Here is a 26,436-nt window from a genome sequence, read left to right as displayed (position 1 = left end):
GGCTCTGAGATAAAAGGGAGAGCAGAGGAAAGAAACACGTCGTTCAAGATAAGCAGAGAGGAGGAAATAATAAAGTATGTTATTCTTTGCCTCCGAACGCGGAGTTCTTAGAAACCTCACCACACTCTGGGAGAGACATTAAATTGTCAAGAAGTCTGTTCAAAACTACGGAAACTGGACACAGGTCACAACTTCCCACCACCACCACGCACACAAACACATCTGTCACCGTGAACTTTGACCTCCCACATTGCTCAAGGCTTCATCATGGTGCAGAGGCAGGGAAGCGACCTCGCTGACCTGAACCCGCCTCTGCTCATTCTGCTCCAGCTGCAGCTTCAATCTGATGATCGGACGTGGGTTTGACTTTTATCTCCGTCTGATCTCTTTCAACAACATTGTTTCCCCCAAAAGGATTTGATCTGAATCTGCTTCACGTTGGACAAAATACAGGTCACTGCTATAAAGACTTGACTCTGGAATGAACCAGTTGTTTGTTTTTGAATGGAACCAGGAGGAACTGAGCAGGACAAAACATGCAATGTACTTGTGTGAGGCTCCCTCTAGCGGTCAAACTATGCCATGTTTATCCACTCAGTTTCAGTTATGAAATGACACACCCACACTGACTTACAAAACCCCAGTTCATATCCATTATATAATTATTAGCTTAGATATTAACCACCACAGTTGATTTCAGGTTGATACCAGATTGTGGCACAGAGGTAAATTGTAAAGTGACTTTATTAATGGACAATTAATGCTAATTATATACAAGTGCTTAGAATAAACTTTAAAATAAAGAATCTGTTGGAATAAAAATAAAAAAAACAATGACACATCAGACAAAATTATTGTGTGCATAATGTTGATAACTTCACTTATGTATCAAACACATAATATAGGAGAATTGACAATAATTGACAAAAGTCTACTAATTATAGTCGACAGACGGACGGACAGACAGACAGACAGACAGACAGACAGACAGACAGACAGACAGACAGACAGACAGACACTCTTCCTTCATATATTGCAGCTGCCACAGCTCATTACCAAACTTTAACCTCACATTCCACAACCACAGTATCTTTTAAACTGGACTCAGTGATGCAAAACTCTGCTCCTAACACAACAGGGTTTTCACCATCATGTGCACATCTTAAAAAAACATTTTTGGGACTATATCATCGATACTCTCTATTAGAACTCGCAGAAAGTTCCCTGGAAACTTTGGAGGAGGGTTTCACATCACTGAGACGATCATGTATAAGTCACATCAGTTCACGTACTGAGACGTTTCTTTTTCACGTACAAGAACCGTTAAAATCTCGTTCACAGCATTTTCACGTAGACAGGTGGAGTTAGCCATAGTCCGTTTACAGCAGAGGGCCTATTCTTGTGCTTTTGTTAAAATGGATCAGCAGCCTCGCCTGAATCCCAGCCTTCATTCAGTGAGTAACAGAGACACCTCCATGTCAACATGTCGGCTCCTCTGTGGACTTTCCAGACAACAACACTGAACATAAAGTTTTATAACACGCATTCACATAAAGTCTCCTTCATTCAACAACAGCAGACGGTAAAAATCTGCTCTCTTCATTCACACAATCTTCAGTTGAGCTTATTAGACACCAAAGTTTCAGACATGTACATCTAAGAATAGTGTGGATCTAAAATAAACTAAAACATATAAAACAGAAACATCGTTATCATTACCACGTTTGCTCTGAAAGCTGAATACTGAAATGCATTAAATAATTTTAGTTGATAAAATTACATTAAGTTAAATTAAAACATTTAAATTCTCAGCTAGAGAACAACAGAACAGGAGTGGCGGGCGGGGGGGGGCACATTTGACCCAGATCTATTCGGACTGTGAACATCCCATAATAAGTCCTTCTGAGTAACTTTTCTTCATGGTGTTTAGTGTTGGTGAGAAACTCAGCAGCTCCTGTTACTCATCCAACAAAACACACGCTGGAAATAACGGGTTGAAGCAGCGTCCCAGCGTGACGGCCTCACTCTGCAGCCACGCAGCCACATTCATCATGTTCCACTGACATGACACAGCAATGTTTCCTCAGACCAGCTGCTCCTCACGTCTGTAACTGGCTGACGTGGATGTGTTCGTCCAGGGTGAACCGGGAGTTACAATTCACAACGTGGCAAAAGTGTGTTCATGGGTAAATGTGTCTTGTTTATCCAAACACTGTCCGGATAAAAATCAGAGAATACCAAAATATCTCCTCAGGTTCTTCCTGGTGTCTCTCTTCTTTTCACAAGGACATTCTCCTCAAACTCTTCACAGTCGTGAATACTGTGTGATGTGAAACATTTCAACGTTGCTTCCAGTGCAGACGACCTCACGCTGAAAAACACTCCCTCAGGTCATTATTTTGAGTCGGAGCTCTCAGGTTTCTTGGGCTTCTCAGTGGCGGAGCAGCTCATACACTATCTGCTCTCCACTGACGACCACACAGCGATCAGAGGATACACACACAACCACAGACATGTTGTTGTTGCAGATGAGCACCTTGTCCGTGTCCCAGTTGTATTTCGAACCCGCAGTAGCTTATCACTTGGCGTGGCGACCCTTGGCTGGAGCTCCGGGGCTGAGAGAAGAGCCAGCATGTCTCCCGTGGCTCCTCCAGTGCTGGCGCAGGACAAAGTCATAGTTGGCAGTGGTGCACATGGCATAGAACACATTGGCTTTGTCGGGGATCTGGAGCTCTGAGGCAGAAAGAGAGATGAGGTGATGAGGTGTTGAAATTTGTTTCCTCTTAGTCTACTTCTACTTCCCTTACTACATCTCTAAGATTTATTATGAGGCGAGCAATTGTCTGAAATGTCTCCACTTTAACTGTTTGGAAAGAATGACAGCATAACTGAAGGCAGGGAGGAGCATTTGTTATTTTCTAGCTGACAGTTTTTACCCTGAAAGCATTATCATGTCTTGCAGCTGATTTGGATGATAGTATTTTACAGGCAGTGTCGGTGAAGGAACGTATCATGGCTTCCTCTACAGTGGATCTCCTGCTGTTTGTTATTAACACATTAAAAAAAGGCCAAAACGTTCCCTGCTTTCGAATTAAATACTGGCATTAATTATGCCAGTTAATACAGTTTGAAAAAGTTATAAATACAGTATCATTGGAGAATCCTATTCTAGAGAAAGACGTGTTAGAGTCAATCAGATTGTGAGCAATTTACACGGCTACCTCGAATTGACAGAGCAGATATTCACCTTTTCCGTTGTGGAGCATCTGGCAGAGGCTGAAGTCGTGGCAGCTGACGTCCTCCATGTTGTGTTTTTCAATAGCTCTCTGAATCACCTGAGGGGTGTGGTCCTGACTGGTCAGCTGGAGAGGACACATCACACTGACACTCAATACCTTTCATTATGAGCTGAGGTCATTGACATGCACAGCACATTCAGAAAGTATCCAGCCCCCCTCAGACTTTACACTTATTATTTATTATGTTATGTTATCATTGTAAATCCAGTTGTTGTTGAGTTATTCTGAGCGCACACACGCACACGCACACACACCACGAACTTCAACAAAGCAGGTAGGTCTCAAAACTGATTTTAAAAAATGTATCCCAGAATGCTTTTCTCAACTATTGAGAGCCTCTTAAATCCAGCTCCAAACAGCCGTGCTCTCATGACCCCAGAATCGAGTTTCCCTATAGAATGCAGGTGCTTGAACTGTGCTTAAGTGGACTCAAGCCTGAATACATATCAGACATGCTCAGGCCTTATTTAACTGTTCAAGAGGGAGGACGATGAAATACAGGGAGGTGCTGCTCCTCACCTTGGTAACATCCACGCTAAGGAGGTTGTGTTTTCCTCTGTGTTCGTTTGTTAATAGGATTTCACAAAAACTCAACCTACTCCCATTAAACTTGAAAATGCACGAACCAAAGAAGAACATATTACGTTTGGGTGCAAATCCTGATCAGTGTTTCTTTCACCTTCTTTAACGTTGCAAGACTGTCCTTGGTTTCAAGTAAAGGCCTTTTTATGGGACCGACATATTACCGACACTGTTGGGCCTTGGCAGAGGTATGTACTCCACTGAGTGACATTCTATTACTGTATTTTTATTGTATATTTAATAGAGATAACAGGATGTGGAAAGTTTCCAATTTTGTAATAAACTTGTGACAACACCAGTGTTACTGATTACCCAAGACAGACATTATACAAGAGAAGACATGGGTCCGTTCAGTATGTGTAGAGCACTTTGATCTGTAATATTAGATTTCACTGCGGGCAGTCTCACTGTCAAAGTTGAGTGAGTGTGTGTGTGTTGAGATTCGAAGTGTTACCTCGAGATCCTGTCCTTCAGACCACATAGTTTGCAGATTGCATCGCAAATGTTATCAGGTTCCTTTTTCGGTATGTGCGTTAAATACAAAATGTTTCCAAATATTTCCAATAACTCATCACGTGATAAGATTCCTGTGACACGACTCTTCTCTGCTGCAGCACGGAGCAGAGACATTCTTTTCAGTTACATTTTGTTGTTGTTTTCAACTTATAATGGATAGCTTGCATTTTACAAACGTTTTTTTTAATAGATTAATGTCGGTGCGAAGGCTAAATCATGAAAATGGACCAAAGGGTGGTGCCAGTAGAAACTTATGTAATCCAATCATTTGCTGGTTACATGACATTTGTTGACTTGATATTTAGCACCATCTACCTGCACTGAATATCATTACATTTTTAATACATTGAGTGACAGAACAAAGTCAATTGACTAAAGACAGTGAAAATAAGAGATCTGCGTGGACTGATTATGTTGATACAAGATGAAGGATTCCTTCATAAATCCTGGTTTAAATCAGTTTATAGTGTTTGCAAATGTCAGTAAAAACTGCTCAACAGTTAAGATTTCTTATCTTGGACAAAATGCTGTAGAAAAGTTGGTCAAAGGTAACCTTGCTTTAAATGCTCTTGGATGACAGGTCATTAACCAACACAAACCCCTCCCACTTCTGCTTTCTTTTTTGTTTCTTCTGCTTTTTTTTAGGAAGTGTCAAACTAAATCAGCCAACAACAGACAGAAAAAAAACACGATTACAAAACCCCTGCCCTCACCAGTATGCTCTTGTAGACGTTTCCATTGCTGACAGACTCCACACTGACCCTGACGATGCATGAGTCAGCGACCTGCTTGTTGTAGACGGGCAGCGAGGCCTGAGACGAGCAGCTGGATGATGACGACGACGACGACTCGGGGCTCAGCGCCAGAGAGGAGGAGCTGAGGTCCGGATGAGAGGAGCTGCAGGAGGAGGTGGAGAGGCTGGGAGAGGAGGAGGAGAAGTCCTCGGCTACGTCGAGAAGAGAACCGGACAGAGACTGAGGGGAGGACAGAGGAGAAAATATGCTTATTTTGTTCCAATTTCAAGCCAGTTTCCCAAATGTGTAAACCAACCAATGTCCCTGCGGTTCACAAACATGTGAGAGTCAAAGCTGTTGGTGTTTGTACCTTGAGTTTGAGTCTGAGGGGGGAAGGTTGAGGGGCGGAGAGGTCCTCCATGTCTGAACTGCTGGAGCCAGAGGACGACACACTGATCTGATCAGCATGGGTCTTCCTGATGGAGCTGTCACTGGCTGTTCGCAACCTGCACACACAATTTATATCACTGAATAGTAAAAATAAGTTTGAAGAACCACAAGTGCCACGAAAATAGTCATCAATAAAGTACATCTATCTCTGTTTTTAAATCTAAAACAATTCTGGGCCACAATTGTCTATAACGATGTGTTTTTTCATACAGACATTATTTACCACTACATTATTCTGAATAAATTGAAAGACATTCAGTTTTGACAGCTTTTATATAAAGTTGATTGCTCAGTCTTACGAGGCGAGCTTCTTCGTGAGCAGACTACTCCTCCAGGAGTTGGGGGAGCTGGGACACGGGTCAACTGGAGGCTCCAGGTCTCGGGACAGCTCATAGCTTCAAAAAGACAAAAAAACAGACTCTTAGATATGACACAATAGCGATGATTGCATTTATATCTTATTGCAGGGGTGTCGGTGCGTGTCCCACCTCTCCTGGTCTGTGAGCAGGGTGTGCGCCTGCAGCCAGGCTGTGATACGAGGGTTCACCGGGAGGCTGTAGTGGGAACAGGAAGCCTGAAGCTGTCGGATCTGGGAGAGGATCTCAAACTCCTGGAAAACAGAAGAAGAACAGACCATGAAATCAAAAAAAAGTGGAGCGTGTTGGTAGTCATTCACACAAGACACCACCAGGAGGCGACACCTACTCGTCTGCGTTTCTCAAAGTTGATGAGTCCACCCTGTGAGAAGGGAAGAACAACCAGTTCAATATGGCGTCAAGTGTGATAAAAAGATAAAATGCAAACAACAGCTTGGTCTGTGGGTGTGATGTGTTCTCACCTCCAATGTGTCAGTCAGTGCTGTGTCCAGCATGGTGAGGACGGTCAGATACGTGCCCAGGTACGGCACAATTCCACTGCTCAGGTTCTGGGAACAATAATCAAACCATGAGTTTACAACTGAAAAAAAATAGAATAAACATTTAGCTATTTTTGTTTAATAAAATGCATTGGCAAGACGTTGCAGATATGAGGGTAGTGATCTCCTAATTGTTCTCTCTTGGAGTAAGACTTGTTGGGATTAGCAGTACAAAATTATACTTTTTTATTCTTAAAATTCATAAGTAAGTTATCGTATAACTGCACAGCATTGCTACTAGCTCTCTGATAGCACATGATGAAGCTTATGATATAACTGAAAATTCTACATTGTTGACTTTTTAAGACCATAATAAATTTAATTTAAAACCTATGCCAAGTAAAACAGATTATAATTGAAGATATGGTGAAGTAGCCGAGTACTCAAACTACAGACAGAGGTATACGTAGTCTTTCCCACAGCCAAGCTGAGTGAACTGAAATAAATTCTGACGAAGGTGTTTGTAGATTATCAGTTCTCAGTTGCATGTTGGTCTTGTTTGTAATTGTAGTACAGGCAACCATAATATTTTATGAGGCAACGTGTGCATGACTACTGCCTATGGCCGTAGCCCTGGCTAGTGGAAAAGTCAAGCTAAACCTCTGGGATCGAGCCAGATTCTTAGATTGAAGTAAGAAATAACAAATTCCTTATATTAAATGGAGTAATAAGACTCTTGAGTCTGCGCAGACGATGTTACTGAGATCGCCCAATGTAATGACAATAAGAATCCAAAAATAAAACGGATAGAGAAACACAGACTGATTAAAAGATTTAAAAAAAATCAAATCATTTGAACAGGTTGAAGATTGGGTTGTAAAACATTTATACACAGCCCCACCCAGACTGAGTAAACTGGCAAGCTGTGGGAAACAATGCACGCACGTCAGCTTTTATTTAAAGGAGAATACCAACAGTGATACCAGTTCAGGTTAAGGGTTGGGTGCTGGGAATTGGCATATGACAGTACATACGAGTACAATGAATCATTATGATGAACGATGGCATGGGGCAAGGGAGGGGTACGTGGGTGTGTAACAGATTTACGAACATCTGACACCAACCCTGTTATACGAGTGGTTTTCTATTAAAAGAACAGATTGGAAACAAAGTGGAAAATGGGAATGAACTGACGTCTATTTAAGCAAAGTAAACCAGCTTGAGAACATGTGACTTTTAGAGAAGCACAAGTGATGACGCAGGCAGACACAAATATACCTCTTCCTTTCAGTTTTTACTGACTGGTGCAGCTGAAACAGTCACTTCACTTTGGTAGTCAAAACTTAAAACTGAGGAACCACAAGGTTATTTCCAAACCAAAAGGTTATTTTTCTTACCATCTGTTTGGACGTTGAGCAGAGCCGCGGTTTAGAGCCCGCGGTGACGCTGCTATCTGAGGGACTGTCATCCTGAAGGAAATGGGCGACAGTAATATTAGTATTTATAGAACAAAACAACAGAAATTCAGTGTCAATATTAGAGAGCTTGGCGTGAGAAGACAAAACTCGGACACACTAGATAAATGGTTGCTGCTGGGTGTTGAAGTGTCGGGCAGTGTGACAACTATTGTTCAGAGCCGGTCCCGTCCACAAGGTTACAGTCTGTTGTGTTATTTATGCCCTGAGGTGTGTACTGTATCAGACAGAATGTTCTCATGAAATCAATAACTGCTTATTAACTCGGCTTATGTCCAGCTAGCTATTTCTACTAGTGTTTGGTACGAAGAATGGCATTTTGATAATTCTTTAGAGACTAGGCAGCTGATAAGAGTAATAATCACTAAACACACATTCATATCTACTGCTTTTCAGTGCGGACAAAGGACACAGAGCAGCAAGAGGCCTGGACACCAAACACACATCCAGTCTCATGAGTTAAGGTGACAAAAGCACACAAAACAAAAGATGAGATTAGACCATTAAGGACAACCAGTTAACTACTAGGCCATTTCCTGCATAATACATCCAGCATTTTGGATTTATTACCTTCACCAAGAGGTTATATTTTCATTGCCGTTTGTTTGCCTGTTATTCAGCAGGATTACACAAAAACTATTGGACAGATTGTCACAAAACTTGGTGGAAGGATTTGGTATAGGTCAGAGAAGAACCCATTCAATTTTGGTGCAGATCCGGATCAGGGGGGAAATCCAGGATTCCCCCCCCTCCCCCACACACTTTTTTATTAACATTTTTAGATTGGGTGATTCTCAACATTTGTGTTGATTTCTCAAAGATTGATTCAGGGATCTTGATGAAAAAAATCTGGCATTTTTTCATTTGATATTTATGAGTGTGTGAAATTTGGTTCAGATCCAAATAAAAATCACGATGTGAATTTAAATGAGGTTTCATAAGGAGACTGTTGGGCCTTGGTGGAGGTTTGCATTCTAATGAGTGTCATTCTAGTTGTTATCTGGTCAGGAAAACCTTTTTTGAAATCATTCTTATTGGCCGACGTGTGTATAACACTTTTCACAATACACTGAAGCTGCAACTAACAATTGTTTTCAACTTTCTAGTATTCCTTTTCAATCAACAGATTGTGAATGGTATAAAATATCAGAAAATAGTGAAAAATGTCAACAGTGACATCAAATAAAGCTCCTGTTGATTCATAAAGTAAGCTCACACTTTCTTACTGCACTTCATTCAATGGAGCAATTTAATCCAATTCAACAGATCTTGCCCTCGTTCATTAGACATGCACTTACCTCCACGAGGATCTCTCTGGTGGTCAACACACAGTTTTCATCAGGAAAAGTGTCACACAGGTGTTCGAAGGTGGCCGCGCTCTCCCTGAAACCAAAACAGGTTCAGTCTGTTATGACACTTTCCTTCAATAGTCAAAATTCACCTTCAGAAAGGTTTCATGTAAAACTAGAAAGGCACTCAGAGAGTGCACGCCTTTGCCAAGGTGACCGCACTATCACGCCATGTTAAATAAAGTTAAAAACTAACTGAATCCTCCATCTATCTGAACTTCTCCCAGATTTCATCAGTTTTTTTGGGGGGTAATGCTCCACCCTTCTTTTTTTTTTTGAGTAATCTTGCTAACAATCAAAAAATCTAAACGCTGATGTAAACATGACTTCACTGGCGGAGTAAATAAAACAAACCTTTTTCTCAAGGAGAATAATACAATCCAGCCCGGGTTTGGAGTCAGTTGGTCAAATAACACGGAGGAGTAAAGTTTTGCACCCGTCTTGTGAATGTCCTGCTGTATTCTCACAAGAGACCACTCGTACATCATCCAGAGTTTTTACTAGGGTGCTGGCAGGAGAGATTTTCTGCGGCAACTGACTCAGATATTTGTCATATTCAGCCCGTCCGGATAACTTCAGAAGATTATCCAGACTTCAGTAAATGTCTGAAAGCAGCTGTACCGATGACTATATCAAAGGTGATTTAATATCGTTATTCTCTCGGCCAGTTTTCACTAATATTTTTCATTTTGTGCCATGAACACGGGTTTATTTAAAACAACTCTGTTCTCAATGTTCTCAGTAAAACAACCCTGCAGAGTCTTGAAGTGGTTTGCTGACCTGCTGACGGCTGCCCAGGTCTTCTTGAGGCGATACACAGCGTTGGACTGCAGTGCTGACAGGATCGCTCTCAAAGAGGAGAAATTCTTCAACTCTCTACACTCCTACACAGACACATAAAAAGGTTTTGTTATGCTTTTTTTTAAAAAAACGTACACTTATTTATGTCAGTAACATGAAATTACTTTCCACCCTGACCTGTGCAACAGTGATCCACCTCTCAATGATGCGTGCTCTGTGGGCAGGTCTGGCGTGCGTGCAGCGAGGTGAGCTCGGGGACGTGGAGGGGTACAGGAAGGGAGAGGAGATGGGCGATGAGATGGGAGAGGAAGTGGGAGGGCTGGGTGAGGACGGACAGAGGAGAGAGGTGATGACACGGTTGGTGATGGCGTTGAACTGGAAGATGGTGGCGCGGACGGTGGGCGCCAGGTTTCTGCTTTCTTTCTTGTCACGCTGGGACCAGACGCAGCCCAGGCAGTGGAAGGGCACCACTCTGACAAACAGATCCTGAGGGAAAGACCATGACAAGGACACACAGTGCGGGTTAGTGACCTGCTGTGACGCGGAAATAAGCTTTCAGATGTTTGTTAATGAAACCTACAGCGTCCAGTCTGGTCAGCTGCTCCGATATTTCTGTAACAGGGAAGTCCATAAAGCTGTGTTTGTCCTCCTCCTTAGCGGACGTGTCACCTCCGTCCTCCTCATCCCCTGGATCCTGCTGCAATGATTTATCACCGTGCTGTGACGCAGACCGGTTGCAATCTGTCACACACATAAAATCATAAATGAAAATCAAACAGGCTGCTCATGGAAACTTCACAAAACATTGACAAACATGCAATAATGCCTCACTTATATAGGAGAGAAAAATGGTGCCGGTATATTTTATCACCATATGTTAAACAACGGGTTTCATTTCACTGAATCATTTCAGCATATTGAGCCATGTAAAGCACATTTCTTTATTAATATACACTAGTGCAGTGCCTGTTCTAAATCTGTTTATTAATGCTCTGGAGCCACTTCAGATTTATTCCTTGTCATTAGTGAGTCCTCCTCAAACAGTTGTACAATATTCACTTTTTATTGTTTGTGTGCTGAACGTTGTGTGCAGAGCTGTTTATAGTCTATGGTGCAGTCAGAGTGGGTTCATCCTACCTTGTTTATCTGCAGTGAAGATTTTATGTTCAATGTTTTTTATCAAATGCCACGATCTTCAGACCCAAGTTCACAACTTTTCAAATTAAAAGCTCTGTAGTTCAGCCGGATATAAAACCCAGCAACAAAATAAACATTGAAGACAAATTGTGAAACAGGAAGTGAATCTGTGAATGTTGTGCCATGACGAAGATCTGCACCGGTAACTGGTCAGTCAGTTTGTGTCTGTGTCTCAGTCTAATATGTGAAATAAGTTGCCGACAGCTGCTGTAGTTTTTTGGGAGGAATGTAGAAGAAGACACGATCAACTCTGAAGGTACACAGCCTGCTACAGAAACCTGTTTTATTAAACCTTTTTTAATAATTAACGTATTAAGTTTCTAAAACTTCCAAACTCAGCACTGCACTTTGTTGGGCAATTTACAATACACATGCAAAGTGTGAAGCCGATTAGATGAACGCTTCTCAAGATGTGCATTCCACATACAGACAAAGAGACTTCTGTGAAATGTTTGTTCATATATATGTATATTCATGATTTAAAGGGTGGTGAACTGCTAATTTAAATATATTAATATGTTAATACAGTGATAATGTTCCTGCAATAATGACAATGTTTATCTGAAAACTTTGTTTTATGGTTGGTATTTGTGCCATGAAAGCAACAAGTCATACCTTTAATTATATTGTTTTAAAAGATGGTAGCAGAAATGTAATCGTGCTTAAACTTTGGTGCCTTTGCTCTATCAACCTCCGTAACACCAGTGCTATGTGCTTAACATGTTTATGTACAGCCCTGATCCTTGTTCACAGCCAAAGGCATTCCACTGTTCAGCTCAAGAGTCAATTACAGTGAACAGCTTTGAATATTGAGACACTGAGTTGCTTTAAATGCTAAATGAAGTTTTTCATATTACACACATCATGTATCAACAGTACACATGCACAGCCACCACCATCACCAGCAGGTCATGCACTGTGGTGCCAGGAGACAAACAGACAATACGTAACTGCACCTCCCATCCTCCTAAATACCTTGTTCCTGGAGCCTCTTGAGCAGGCTCTCAGCAGTCTGAGCCAGACGTCTGAAGCAGAGGCGATGCTGCAAGTGCGCACAAAGCAGCCTGAGGGCCTGGTACTTGGGGGGTTCATGGAAGTCTTCACTGTAGTCCTCCAGCCACAGCCGAATCACTGGGGGTAAGGTACTGAGGGGAGGAAGGGGAGGTTAGTTGATTCTACAGAAAGTATACAAAGGAAAAACTCAATAAACACGCTGGATGAAGGTGCCACAAAAATCGGAAGACCTGAATGTCAACACACCAGTTGATGCTCCCATAAACGTATCTATAGGTTCATAGGAAGTCAAATATATAAGCTGAAGCTTTTACTACACAAAATTATCCAAACTCAATTTGGATTGAAGGCAAAACTAGATGAATCTCACCTGCGAGGGCAGACAGTGCTATCCAGGTTGGCGATTGAGTCGTCTCTGTGGGAAAGGAGAACACAGTTATCAAAGGGCCTCATTCACCAATATCTTCTTATTGGGTTAGGTTAGGTTAGGTTCCTAAGAAAACGTCAGATTTATGACGCATTCTTATACTGCTTGTTTAATTGTTCGCATCTGTGATCTTATATTGATGAATGCCCTGTCTTCGTAAGTTAAAAGCGCGTGAATTTTTTTGAATTAGCATAGGGAAACACCCCACCAATGAAAAAAAGGGCATGAGACTGCATTGCCGTGTGCACACACAGAAATCACAGACACTGAAAAGAACATTTAAGAAGCCAGAAGTGATTGAATGAAAATCTAAAGACGCCGCCGCACCGGACTCAAACCGTGGAAAAAGCTGTTATAAAGTGTCAGCAGTGGACATAAAATACCAAAAAAAACGATACATGGAATGTAGATACACATTCATAACTGAAGTAAAAAAATTGTTTGATCTCCAATTTGAAGCCAAGATAAATATTGTCAAACACAGAAGAGAGAGGGGGAAGGGGAAAGAAAAGGAAGGAGTTATCTGAGCTGGAGCAGCGCATCACTGGAAACACTGCAGGTGAACCATCAGCTGAGCATCTGTGGACACTCGACCTGAGCCAGACAGGATCCATCAGGACCACACATGTCAAGACGGGTTCGGAGAAAATGTTTTCTGTGCACACACAGACCTGGGTGCGGTGCAGTGCGGTTGCATCTCCTGAGCCATCTCTCATCTCAGGATAGAAATAAACTCGTTTTCAGAATTAACAGGCTACACTTGGATGATCCCAGATAAGAAAAACATTGGTGAACGTCAGAATCTTCATAAAAACTGCATACGGGTTTAAAGATTTTTTTTTCCTCTTGAGAACAGTTGGTGAATGAGGCCCAATGACCTGGGAACTAAATATTCGTGGTGGGACAACACTGAGACATGGTGACAGAAAACATGTCCCTGAACTGATCGTCTATAGCAGCTTATCCTGTGGAAATGTAACCTACGGGTATTATTAAAAGAATATATAAGCTTTCGAACTAGAGCTGGGTTAGTCAATACTGTCAATAATCATTGCAATATAATTTTCATATATAGCAATATTAAAAATATTGATTGACATATTGCTTATACATTGTGTATTGAGGAGGTATAACACATAATACAAATACCTCAGAATTGTTTGTTTTGCTGTTTATCATGTTTGTCATTCTCTTCTCATAAAGAAGAGTTTTCAACCCCAAACTATATCCAGGAGCAAAAATCTTTAATTAATGTGATAATTATTGATACCGACTGAAATCTTTTATCAGTCCAGAACATTAAGGACAAGTCAAGAAAACAGCCAATTACAAACAGGGAGGTTTAGAACAGTTACTGTACTAGTTTAATCAAAATGTGACAAAAGAACCTGAATTTTGAAGTCCCGGTGTTTGTGCAATGTGCACAATCGGAGCAGATTATTGAGCGTGTTTGGAAGTTATAAGATAATGACAATCACCAAATAGCACCTATCAAGTTACAGTACAGGTGGTTTAAAAAACTAAATGTTTCCTGTACAAAATACTACAAGTCAAAGGAGGAAAAACCCACTTCCGAAGTTGTCCTGAGGCTGACCTCACAGGAAACCTGTTGCCACCAGCACCAGAGATATGAGGGCGACTGTTTGACACAATACAACAACTCTACAGAACGGTTTTATAACGGGAAGCAATTTGCAGCACAATAAGCAAAGATGAGCTTTGAAGAACGGACAAAGAACTGAGTTCTGTGGATTGTCTCCCCCACAGACGATTAATGACAGAGGAGTCTTGCTACGTCTAACTCTAACATGTATTAGTTGCAGAAAGGACATTCCTGCAGGTAATTTCTCAATCAAATCAATTCTCGATGCCAGAGATATAAAAACCACTCCGCTGGGCGTGGTGGGCGTAGCCATGGCCATTCAGTAATGGAACAAATCTCCCGGGGGGCTTTGTTGAGCTCATGACAATAATACCTGTCAAACTTGCAGAGCGTCAATAGAGACTCACTTCGAGAACAGCTGAGGCAACGTAAAAGAAGGTGTTACATTTCTATCTTTGGAGATTGATGTGTCATGCTGTAGAACTTGGTTTTGCATACAGTATGCTCTACTTACATCTGCACCTTTTAAAAATAGTATCACACACCAGAACAGGTATGTCTTCTGCAGAGAACACAGACCGAGAACATGCTGTGATGGAGCTCTGTAATGTACATTCAGAGGAAGCCTGTGAATCCTTCTTTTTTCTTTGTTCTCGAGACTGATTAAAATAAAGATGAAAAAGACTGATTCTTTTCAATAGTTTCTACTTTTCTTATTTTCAGTTTCACCAAGCCTGGCATCATCAGACCATTTTCAATTTCCAAAGGCATTATCAACAGTCGCAGAGCAGAGGAACAACCAGTCAGAGTAACAAAACATCAGAGACAGAAACATTTGAACACACTACAATGTGAAGTTTCTTGTTCTTCTTTCATAGAAAATATAGGCTCCCAGGCTCAAGTACTAAGTTAGTTTAAATCCGTCACATTGTAAAAACTATTTTACCATTATTACTGTTTTATTAACTTTTTTCCTTGTTAATATTTATCATGAATCCATATGGTTTAGCCTTCTGTATAGATTTTCCTGAGCACAACATTTTGAAAGGTCAACTGCACTTTTTTCTGTCTTATCAAGATTTAGACTAGACATTTTTTAAACAGTTAGCTGGTTCTGTTTGAAGGTAATAAAATCCTCCATAAAACTAAATGTTTTATTACATTTTTACACCTAAAATGTGTATATAAGTGGATTTTGTCATGTTATAAAATCCCTCTGGTTTTTGTTGCCATATGTCTCAGTTCAACACATTTCTGTATAGCGCCTCAGTGTGGACAGCTTCTCACCTCTGAAACAGCAGCTCGATGAGGGTGCTGGTGGAGGTGAAGGCCCTGTAGGTGGAGAGGAAGACACGGGTGAAGTCGGGCTCCTGGTGGTCAGGGTCCAGCAGGTGGGTGACCAGACGCTCCAGGGTGGCGGCCTTTAGCCGGCGCACCTTCACCGTGTGGTACTGGACGAAGCTGAAGGCCGTGGCCAGCTCTGGCATTTCGGAATTCGGCTGGACGGGCTCCCTGCGGAGCGTGATGCCAAACAAGGCCCCGTCCTCCTCCTCCTCCCCCCACTCCTGCACTGGGTCCTGCAGGGGAGAACGCAAGGTCATCAAGATCTGGCAAATGTCACATGCAAATACTTGATATTGCCTTTTTTTAAAATAATAATGTAGGTAAAACAGACGACTACGTAACACACTTAAGAGCTTGTCAAAAAAACATAATGGGAAAACACAAATTCCCTGAGCTTTATGGTGGAATCCTATAGTAGTGGTGCACTTTTTCAGTCTCCACGTGATCTTAATTTGTGCAGATATGCGAAGGCTAAACTAAGGAGCCTCTGTATGTTTCAAACTTCCCTGTACTTAATAACTACAACTATATCTTTCTAAACAGCCACGGAGCTCCCTCAACATTATCCACTTAACTGAATTACTGCGACAATCTCACATATCTGCAACAAATACCTCATGACAAATGCAATAAGCCTTCAAAATGAGCAATTTCATTTAAAAAGGGTCAAACTCAGCATCAATTAACCTCATTCTTCAGCTTCTGCTGGTGACCCAGTTTCGGACGTAGACATGGCACTCGGACCCATGAGCTGGCAAAGAGTCATTCACTTCCTTATGTGTTCATATGAACAAACAGGGGGAGAATTTATTGAACCATGACCCAGTTTTTTTTTCTTAATTCAGTTCTATCTTCGTACTTGTTACAGACAACAGCAGCCACACATTTTCCCTCTATGTGTTAGTGTCTTTGTTAGATGTGTCACTGCCTCTGGAAAATGTGAATGATAAGGGCAACTACAAATGAAAGGGTGCGGAAAAAAAATTCCATTACGATTGTAGTGACGGAATTTATCATATTCTCACGGTATTGTTAAAATGTGCTGAAAAGGTTCAAAATGTAAATTAAATCATATATTTATTCGAAATGAAATAACGTCATATCAAACTTGCAACGTTAACATTAAAGACGTCAAGTCAATTTTATTTTTAAAGCACATTTCATACACAGAGGTAGATTTAACATATTAGATTGCTAAAGAAGTCATTTCAGCACATCATGATAATGCTGATGACAGCAAATAAAAAATCTGTGTTTTCCAAAATTCAGTTCCCCTGACACCAAATTAGACTGACTCAAGATTTGTGTTCAACCATTTCCTGAACTACAGACAAACACAGGCAATGGTGTCACATAGTTACACTGGAAAATCCAACTGGTTTAATCAGCAGTGTTTTCTAAACCATTGTTGATGCTGGGGAGTATCAACCGAATCACCGCAGTATTTTTAGATGATTAAAAAGATTGAAATGGTGAATCTAACCATCGGGACGTGTATCACAGTTTAACATGTAACCATTTCATCCTTTTGGAAAACTATAATGTCACGATATTTATTCGAGCTTCAGCTCCACAACAGCAACTGCCATCACTTAACCATCATCACTACAGCACCCCAGTGACGTGTGAATGTTTTAGCTGCCTTCAGGGTGTTAGGGTGAGGATAAGTTTGGGTTCATAAGGTTAGGGGGAAATATAAATGTACGTGGAAAACTCCGATACAACACTGAAGCCAGATGCAGCTGTTTACAGTGAATCAATATTATTTAGGCCAAATCTGAGCCATTGTTGTTACAAGCTGGTCTGACAGCTAGAAACCAGCAGGCACATCTGGTTGGTTGACCAGCTACACAGAAATGCCAGGTTGTTGGTTTCAAACATGTAACATTTCCACACTATTACACATATTTTCAGTGAGTGGTGTCAACCAATCACAAGCCAAGACAAGCTGGACATATAACTGCTATAAAGCAGAAAAACTACGCCCTTTGGCACAGATAAAGATTGTTCGCAGAACTTTTTCATTTGTCATAACACGTCTCTGTAGATGATGATTTATGTAACAACTTAAATTTTGTACACAACTATAACAAAAATGTTTTTCAAAATGGCCCGATAATGGACCACACACCCCTGGCATTTTCATAAGATAATCTTAAGTATTTCTTATCTTACAGTCATGGCAAATATTGATAATTTTTCACTTGTAATTTAGCAGCAAAGAATGGAGAAAACAAATACCTCCAGATGACAGTTTATTTCATATTCATACTATTGATGATGATGAGCACTTATATTCAGCTATGACCAAGAACTGCGAGATGGATTCATACTGAAACACCACTTGACAAGTTACTGGATGATAAACACAAGAGAATAAATGCAAATCCTGCATGGCATGTAACTGAAGAGGACAATGTTTTAATCTAAAAAAAGATTTTATTATCATTATTATTATTATTAAAACAACAAGTTAAGGTTAAAGAGAGTGATTAAACAGAGCAAATTATATTAGAAATAAGTAACATTTACATGTCTTGACTGGTGTGTCTTTTATTTTGTACATCTAATTATTTAGCCTACATCTAAATCAGTAGGCTAAATAAGTAATACAAATATTTTTATAAAAATAAAAAATTTAATTAAATTCTAACCATCAAGGGGGTAGGATTAATTGTAGTACTGTTGGATCAGACTTCAGGAAGTTGTAATCAAGGTGAGCCTAATAATAATACTAATGTATGGACAGTGTCAGTGCACGTCCCAGGAGCCAGGCTGAGAAACACGAGTTGTTGTCAAAATGGAACACGCTGCTGGTCATAATATCTGCCTGTCACCCCACATCCAGCAAGTAGTCACAGCCCAGGAATGAGTCTCTAGCGCTGGACTGCCATCGGAAACAATGCGTCCATACAGACAAGTGGGATTTGTCACAGAAGCAGCAAACAAAAGAAGCAGCCAGTGTGCGAAAACACCTGATGACAAACTCCACACTAAAACCAGTGGGCTGACACCACTGGAGCATCTCAGACCAGTCTTTAAACTGGTGACCAGACAGACAACCAGGTCCACGTGTGGCTGACAACTAAACCTGGAATACAGATGAAAAAAGACTTCGCAATGACTCTGGGTCTCTGGTCGAGGACAGCCCGCTTACAGAAAGGAGAATCTAGAGAAACCTACCATAGATAAGTGCCATTTCCCCATGTTTGTCTGGCGAGTGGCTGAATCCCTGTGACGCGTGTACGGTCCCGCAGCTGTATGAGGCGGACAGATGTGCGGGGCAGCGGTCAGGAGGTCGGCTCCGTCCTCACACACTTTGCTACACACTCCTTCATGTCGGCTCGTGTCCAGGAGCTGCAGCTGAGCAGCGACTGAGAGAGAAGACGAGTCGACGGGAGAGGAATGAGCGGTATGCGGCGGGGGCGGGGCCAACCGGGCAGGTGTAGGCGGGGCTAACCGTACGAGCCAATGATAATTAGAGGATAAGAACAATTAAAAAAATAAACAAACACGAGGGCATAACTGTGAAAATAACTGGTATTGTCACTGCTGATTCAATGGATTATCGATTATTCAACTATAACATTGATTTCGTTTCATTTATTTGTTTATTTGACAGGGACAATGCTCATTAAAAGGGATGGTTCAACTCAAAATGAAAATCCCCTCATTATCTACTTAGCACTATGCCGATGGAGGGGTGGGTGAAGTGTTTGAGTCCACACAACACTTTTAGAGTTTCAGGGGTAAACAGTGTTGCAGCCATATCCAATACGATTCAAGTACATATACCTCCATACTGCTCCTGTGCTGTGATCCAAGTGTTCGGGAGCCCCGGCATTCGAATTCGACTTGAAACAGCATCATTTACACCAAGTCTTTAGCCTAAATGTCCTGATCTCTTCCTCTGGAGCAGCGCTCGCGTGCGGATCACAGAGGACATTTAGGTTAAAAACACAGTGTAAATGACCTCGTTTCAAATCGAATTTGAATGTCGGGGCTTACGGACACTTGGATGACAGCACAGGAGTAGTATGGAGGCATTTTCTGTTTTTTTCTGTTATGTGAATAAGTGGTCGCCCAGTAACTTGAATTGTATTGGATTTGGCTGCAATGCTGTTTACCCCTCACAATGATTCATCACAAAAGAACCCAGGTGACCATCTAAAGACCTGCAGTCCTCACTTCATGTCAGTGTTGTATGATTCTAGATTTTAAAAAAAGTAATCCATGGGAGAGTGGCAAGGCACAAACCACTGCTGACCAAGAAAAGCACAAAGGCTCATTCTCAGATTTGCCAAAAAACATCTTGATGACCCCCCCGAGACTTCTGAGACTTTCCTCGTTCATTGATACTAAGATTTTTGATATATCGTCATTAATGAGTCATTCAGCAGTGTGGTGTCGACCAGGAGAGCCACTACTCCCAGTTAGAGATGATCATGTAATGGTTTGTGTCATTTATGCTGGATTTATAAATCCAACCTCGCTTTTTTGGAAGTTGATAATAAAAAGTGTAGTTTCAACCCCACACATTATGACCAACATCATTGCTGTATTCTTATTGAGTTTTTGTATTAGACACACAATGCATCATGAATTATTATTACCTCTCCCTAGGAGGTTATGTTCCTTCTGCACTTGTTTGCTATTTAGCAGGATTATGCAAAAACTATTCAACCGATTTCCATTAAATTTTGTGGAGGAGTGGGACATGACTCAGGAAAGAACTCATTAAACCTTCGTACAGATCCAGGAATGTTTTTTCACTTTCTTTTAAATTGCGACACAGGGCGTTTTTCAACATTTTGGTAGATTTCTCCGAGAATAATTCACGAGTTTTAATGGGGGGAAAAATCCGGCAAGGGAACGATATTTATGAGTGAAAATCCAGAAAATCCAGATCTAGTGAATGTAAATGTGGTTTCCTCAGAGGGAGGAGGATGTAGGTTCTCTACTGAGTTTATGGTCCATTGACATACATGTGTGAAGGCCAATTGTTTGCATTCTTTTTTTAAATTGTCACCAAAACACTGGATCCAAGACACATAAACTGTGGGCATTTCCCAGCTATAGGTCCACTTGATGAGTTTCACTTCAATGAACATATTTACCTTCGCCAGGGAGTTTATGTTTTTGACTTTGTTTGTTAGTAAACAGGATTACACAAAATATACTGGACGGACTTCCATGAAACTGGTATAGATGAATAAACAACCTATTCAATTTGGAGTTGGGGGGATGGATCCAGGAATTTTTTTCACTGTCTTTAACATTGTGAGTTAAGGCGTCTTTCAAAATTTTTGGGAATCTCTCAAGAAATAATGCAGAGAGCTTAATGAAAAAATCAGGCATGTGTAGAGGGCTGATATCTATGAACAGGTGAAATTTGGTGTGGATCCATATAATGTGTATATACAATGTGGTGATGAAGTGGCCGATGTATACCCTCTAAAAGTTATTCTAGTTCTATAAACAGTATCTTTTTTCCACATTCTAACAGGCGATGCATATTTCCAGCTCTATAAAAGCACCAGCGATACTTTAACAGGAAGAGATCAAATGTAAGATACCAAAAAAAAGACTTATACAACTGGAAGCTGACTTAAGGCCAACATCCACATGCGAGGAACACTGCATTTCAGCGCCTCTGCCTTGAACAAAAATCCAGTCGGGACGGTTTTGTCCTCGTGGGCGTTTGTGCCTGCTCATACCACATACCACACGAAACAGGTCTGCTGCCTGCGCTCTGAAATGAGTCACCTCAACTCTGACTCCAAGAAAGCAGAAATCTCGAAAAAATTATTAAAATCTAGAGCTGAAAACACATTTCCCTCATAGACTTAAATTGTAATTGATGAGAGGCTAAATATTATCGTAACACTGACAAGCAGAGCAGATGGGACGTGATAGCTCCAAAAGAAGAATGAGCTTTTTGTTTCTCTAATGAGTTTCTGTCTCTCTCTGAACTGAACATCCACCCTCACTCTCCCACGTATGCCCGTACCACCCAGTCTCTCTCGGAGGCAGAACAAAAGAGCGGAGAGACAGCGCTATGCAGCAGAGACCTCAATTACTACTGATTAGACACATGAATGGGTGATGTGGTGGCAGGCAGGGCACAAACAAGAGCATGACTAAACCCCCTGGATTAGTCATTTAAGAGGATGTCCATACATGATGGTTGGAGTGATTTCCCTAAAAACGTCAAATGGCCAAAAGGGCTTTTTGAAGCATGGAAATACAATAAACGCAGCAAACTTCCTGGAGAGTCTGTTCAGATTCTTTCTTGGAGTCGCGAGTGGAATAATGTCCAGCTGAGTGGGAGCGATAGTGGAAGTTCCCACGACACAGAACATACGACACGGCTGTTCTGCCACAGATACAGATCGAGTGATACTGATACATCAGCAGTCAAATCAGCCTCGTGACTCATAAATCCTAGAGAACGGGGTAACCTCATCTCTGAAGAGTTAATCTAAGAGGTAGTGTAACAAAGACCACGCCAACACGCATACATGTTTCTTGTGTTGGTTTGTCAGTAAACCAATAAGTCAGGTGAGCAGGAAACTCATCAAACACTCTTCTGGAAACTCAATTACTCTTTTCAGTCAATTATTAAGGACAAATGTGAGACATCCGGTGCAGAGCTGCGCCGAGCCTCTTTACCACTGCTCAAAAAAAACCACTAACACTCGCTCACATCCGGCTTTTGTCTGCAGTGTGAATGGATTCAATCAGCATTCACTCCCGGGTCAAATGACTCTGCAGTTAACAAGAGTTTTTGTCGGCTCCAGCTCAGATCGACAGTGATGGAAACATTACACACGGGTGAAAGCATGAGCAAGAGAGCGGCTCAGTTTCAGCAAGGTGAGAGAGCGGCTCAGTTGTCGGTACATTCGTGACATCAAACACAATGCACTGGTGCAAAAAAATCCAAAAAGGAATATCCTCTACTGGCACTAGGAAAAGAGTCAATCTCCTTTTTACTGGGTTTACCTGCATTTAAAAGACTGTATATCTGCTAATTTTGGTGTAAAAGAGGTGTAAGCGAGAGGAGGGCTTCTCCAGGGGCCTTTCAGGCGAGGCTTGGGAAGTGAAAAAATAATACATAAGGTATCAAAAGGAGATCAAATAGAACAGGTTTAATGTGTTCAGAGGTAAGGTAAGAGATAGTTCAGAGGTATTTGGGTAGTTTTGGGTGAATTTGTTACCCAGAGTCAGACACTGATGAATGTTTTTTTTAGATAGACCTACTACTAGTACGTCTTTTACAACAAAATTAGCAGATAGTCGTGGTTTTTTAAAAACGTGGGTAAACCCACTAAAAGGCGATTGTCTCCTTTTCCCATTGGTGGTAGAGAAGTTTTCCTCCTGGTGCAACATGTTCGATGAACACACAAACAACTCTCTGACTTCGCTGTCTTGCCAGTGTTGTATTTTACCCGGTACAAATTCGGTAAATCATAAGCTGTTACAGTCAACAATAACTCACCTCATACTGTGCATCAGTGTCTATCAACTGGAAGCTCCTCAGCCACACGCCAGGCTCAGAGTCCATGTGCACGTCCACACAGGGATTGGTCCTGAGCCACAGCAGCTTCCTCATCCTGCCCATCCTGCCCATTTTGCTGCGGAGGCTGCGGGGCTCCCCTCCATCACCGCCTCCAAACGCCGGAAGAATGATCCTCATCTCCCCGGCTCTGTGTCACACCACGGGCCCACGCACTTCACGTCAGATCTCTCCCACACCTGCTGCCTCATCTGTGCCAGAGAGGAGAGCGTGAGTAGTTTCCTCATACCATCATTTTTCTGTAATCCTCTCTTTACTGCAAACATCGCCGTACTCAAAAAATCTCCTGTTTCCAGTCATGTGAAGTCCATTAGACAAAAAGAACAGCTCTAAAAACAGGGTCAGTGGTCGTTCAATAAGAACGTCTCATGATCACATTTACCATTGTAGCACAGAAATAAGGTTAATGCCTCAGACCAACTCAATTCATTAACGGCAGCAGCAGCAGCGACCCACTATGAGTTAAGTGACTTTAATTCACTGACCCTTCATAAAGAAAAGAAAAAACATACAACCAGCATAAAGACCAAATCTGTCTTCATGAATGGACAACTTGTCCCTTGAATTGCTGCCAATAATCTGTGTTACAAAGGAGACGATATACAAAGTTTCCTTTGTAACACAAATTGTTGCCAGCAATCAACTCCAGATATATAATTAACATAGTCATATATATAGCCTAAATATAGTATAAAATGTCAGAGTGCTGGAATAGTTTTGACTGAATTTACAAATCTGGCACGGTGTAAACTCTATATACAGAGTAACATTAATAATTAGGGGAATCTTTAACTGGCATCTTAATCCCTTATTGAAAATATAAAAAATATTATGAGAGATCCCTTTCTGGTCGATGTTCTACGTACTGAAAAAATATTTATTATAAATAATATATATTCCATATTGTCCAATTTGCTATACGAAGCACATACGTCTCATTACTTCTTTTAAATCAATCCTGAGAAAAATAAGATAAGACAACCCTTTATTGATGTGGATAATTCTTATATCACAGGAGCCCAGCAAGTTAAATACAGGTAAAAATATATATTATATATAATATAACTATTAAAACTATACTTTGTATGAAGTCAGAAAGCACATAGAACAGTCACTTAACTGTAATGGTTCCTCAGTTGAAGCAGCATGTTGTTGAATCCTGATGAAGAGCACGGTCAGAGCTGTATTCCTCCACAACACTATATTGTTATTGATGCGGAGACTAATGTGAAACTGCAGGATCGAGTCACTGAGAGCGAACTGCCTCTGCTTTGTGTTTGTGGGTGGATGATGATGATGATGATGATGCTCCTCTGTGGGCATGTGTGTTAACGCAGCGCAGCGTGCGCGTGTGTGCGCGCGTGCATGCATGTGTGTTGGAATGTTCTCAGTGACTAGATGCAATCTGAGAAAGATCTTTATCTCAACTCTGTTGTATTGAACATCCCATTGTTCCAGGTGGCTGCACCCCCCTCCTCTTCCTCATTAGAATGAACCTGCTGCTTCATTCTCTAACACATGTGGACGCTCTGATCCGGATTAAAAACATGGACAGTCATCCAGGATCATCCCTGTCACACTTTGTAGTGTGACTCTGATGTGAACGTCAGTGACTTGTTGATATTCAGTTGGTTGGTTGTGAGCTGATGTTTCTTACCTGTGTTTTGTGTTGGAATAAACAGCTCCTGACCAGCTGCGATCGCATGACGCCATGATGGCTGGACGACATGAACGCACAGAGATCACACAGACACGTTAGATCGACTCACGGTTGGCAGCAGATGAGAAACACGCTGTCACGCTGCTGGCTCCCATTCAAACTCAGCACCAGGAAGCGCAGCTCCGCCCCCTCTCTCTGATTGGTCGATGAAAAAAAATACACCAATTACACGTTTGTTTACCTCTTCAATACATATGCACCATACAGACTGATCTGCACTGTGTGCATGTAGGTCAGACAGTGTCTCCCATTATGGAGGTTCTTTAATTAACAAAAAAATACCTCTGCAGTGCCCCAACAAAGTCCCCTTGTGAAACCACAAAGAATGAATTCATTGGATCTGGATTTTTTTTTAATCAGATCTGCACGAAATTACACACACTCATATCAGTCCCCTAAACATGTATGATTGTTTTTCATCAAGATCCACGAATTATTCTCTGAGAAATCAATGAAAAGAGAAAGACCATTCCTGGATCTGCACCAACATTTAATTTGGTTCTTCCCTCAACAAGTTTTCCTGCTAATGCGTCCAGTAGTTTTTGCACAATATTGCTTACAAATAAACAAACCAACAAACTAACGGGCAGAGGTGAAAACATAACCTCCTTGGTGGATAGTAATGTTAATTTATTTAATATTTTATGCTGATGACACTATTTTGTACTGTACATTCTATGTTAAATCCCTTCAACACTGCTTCTCTGATTTACAAGTTGCACTTAATAACCAGAAGCTTTAGATCTCAGCGCAGACAAAACTACACTCATGTGCTTCACTGGAGCCAGAAATGTTGATTATAACGATCTGATCATCTCTACCACGAGTAGAACGAACATTGAAACTGTTAGAGTGGTGCCTTGGAATCTGGATTGATGAGAAGATAACTTTTTAATATCACCTTTCTAAACATGTGACCACCTTAAAAAGGAAAACAAGCTCCTCCTACAGAGACAAAACGTGCTTCCCTCTGACATTTTACACGTGCTTCAGATTACAACCCTCCTCTATCTTTCAATCAGCTTTGATATTCATTGCTGGTGATAATACAACAGTCATCATTGCGAGATGTACGCCGAGGTTGGATGGTCCTCCCTCTCTCTGTGCAGGAGGAACACGCTGTTATTGGTCCTTTACCCCCTGACATCACCTCACTGCTGTCTTTTAATGTGGCCTCTCATCAAACACGCTCAAATCACAGGATCACACTGCGGGTGACAACTGTTCGTACTCAGTGAATCCAGCTTTTCTTATCATGCACCTGCAACATGGAACAACACAGAAAAATCTAAAGCTCAACTGTACAATCACTGTCACCATTCTGCCTTGGCTCCTATGAACCTTTGAAGAAGACTGTTTTGGTTATGGACTCTTTAGTGTATGGACTTTTACCTTGGTTTCCTTGTGTTTAGTTGTTGTCCCTGAGCTCTCCTTTTCCAGTTTTATTTTAAGATTATGCTCCTTGTGTGTCTGCAGCTTGATTTCTGCCCTTC

At 41.3% G+C, this 26,436-nt stretch overlaps 1 protein-coding gene across 5 annotated transcripts; it reads right to left on the bottom strand.

Annotated features, from left to right (window-relative positions):
* Positions 1–994: 994 nt before the first annotated feature.
* On the bottom strand, positions 995–24,976 carry rgl3a (ral guanine nucleotide dissociation stimulator-like 3a). 5 transcript variants are annotated; one of them, XR_004611927.1, is made up of 19 exons: positions 24,344–24,482; positions 23,146–23,414; positions 15,591–15,880; positions 12,644–12,688; positions 12,235–12,404; positions 10,643–10,803; positions 10,240–10,548; positions 10,042–10,145; positions 9,211–9,295; positions 7,835–7,906; positions 6,420–6,506; positions 6,287–6,319; positions 6,070–6,191; positions 5,881–5,976; positions 5,502–5,637; positions 5,111–5,371; positions 3,248–3,362; positions 1,551–2,733; positions 995–1,445 (listed from the first exon to the last, which is right to left on the bottom strand). XR_004611927.1 is itself a non-coding variant. In XM_034568840.1 (19 exons), the coding sequence occupies exons 3-19, from the start codon at positions 23,341–23,343 to the stop codon at positions 2,579–2,581; spliced, it is 2,439 nt and encodes an 812-aa protein (XP_034424731.1). In that variant the 5' UTR covers positions 23,344–23,414; positions 24,344–24,422; positions 24,881–24,919; the 3' UTR covers positions 995–2,578. The 5 variants fall into 5 exon arrangements, 4 of the variants coding, with proteins under 4 accessions (XP_034424731.1, XP_034424861.1, XP_034424638.1 ...); XM_034568840.1 differs by adding an exon at positions 24,881–24,919 and having other exon boundaries at positions 995–2,733; positions 24,344–24,422; XM_034568970.1 differs by lacking the exon at positions 24,344–24,482 and adding an exon at positions 24,881–24,976 and having other exon boundaries at positions 995–2,733.
* Between the last annotated feature and the right edge of the window lie 1,460 nt (positions 24,977–26,436).

This window comes from Hippoglossus hippoglossus, chromosome 1 (assembly GCF_009819705.1).
Source record: "Hippoglossus hippoglossus isolate fHipHip1 chromosome 1, fHipHip1.pri, whole genome shotgun sequence".
In the NCBI taxonomy this organism is placed as follows: Eukaryota; Metazoa; Chordata; class Actinopteri; order Pleuronectiformes; family Pleuronectidae; genus Hippoglossus; species Hippoglossus hippoglossus.
The sequence above is the reverse complement of the archived record's forward strand: the minus strand, read 5'-3'. Positions and strand labels throughout refer to the sequence as shown.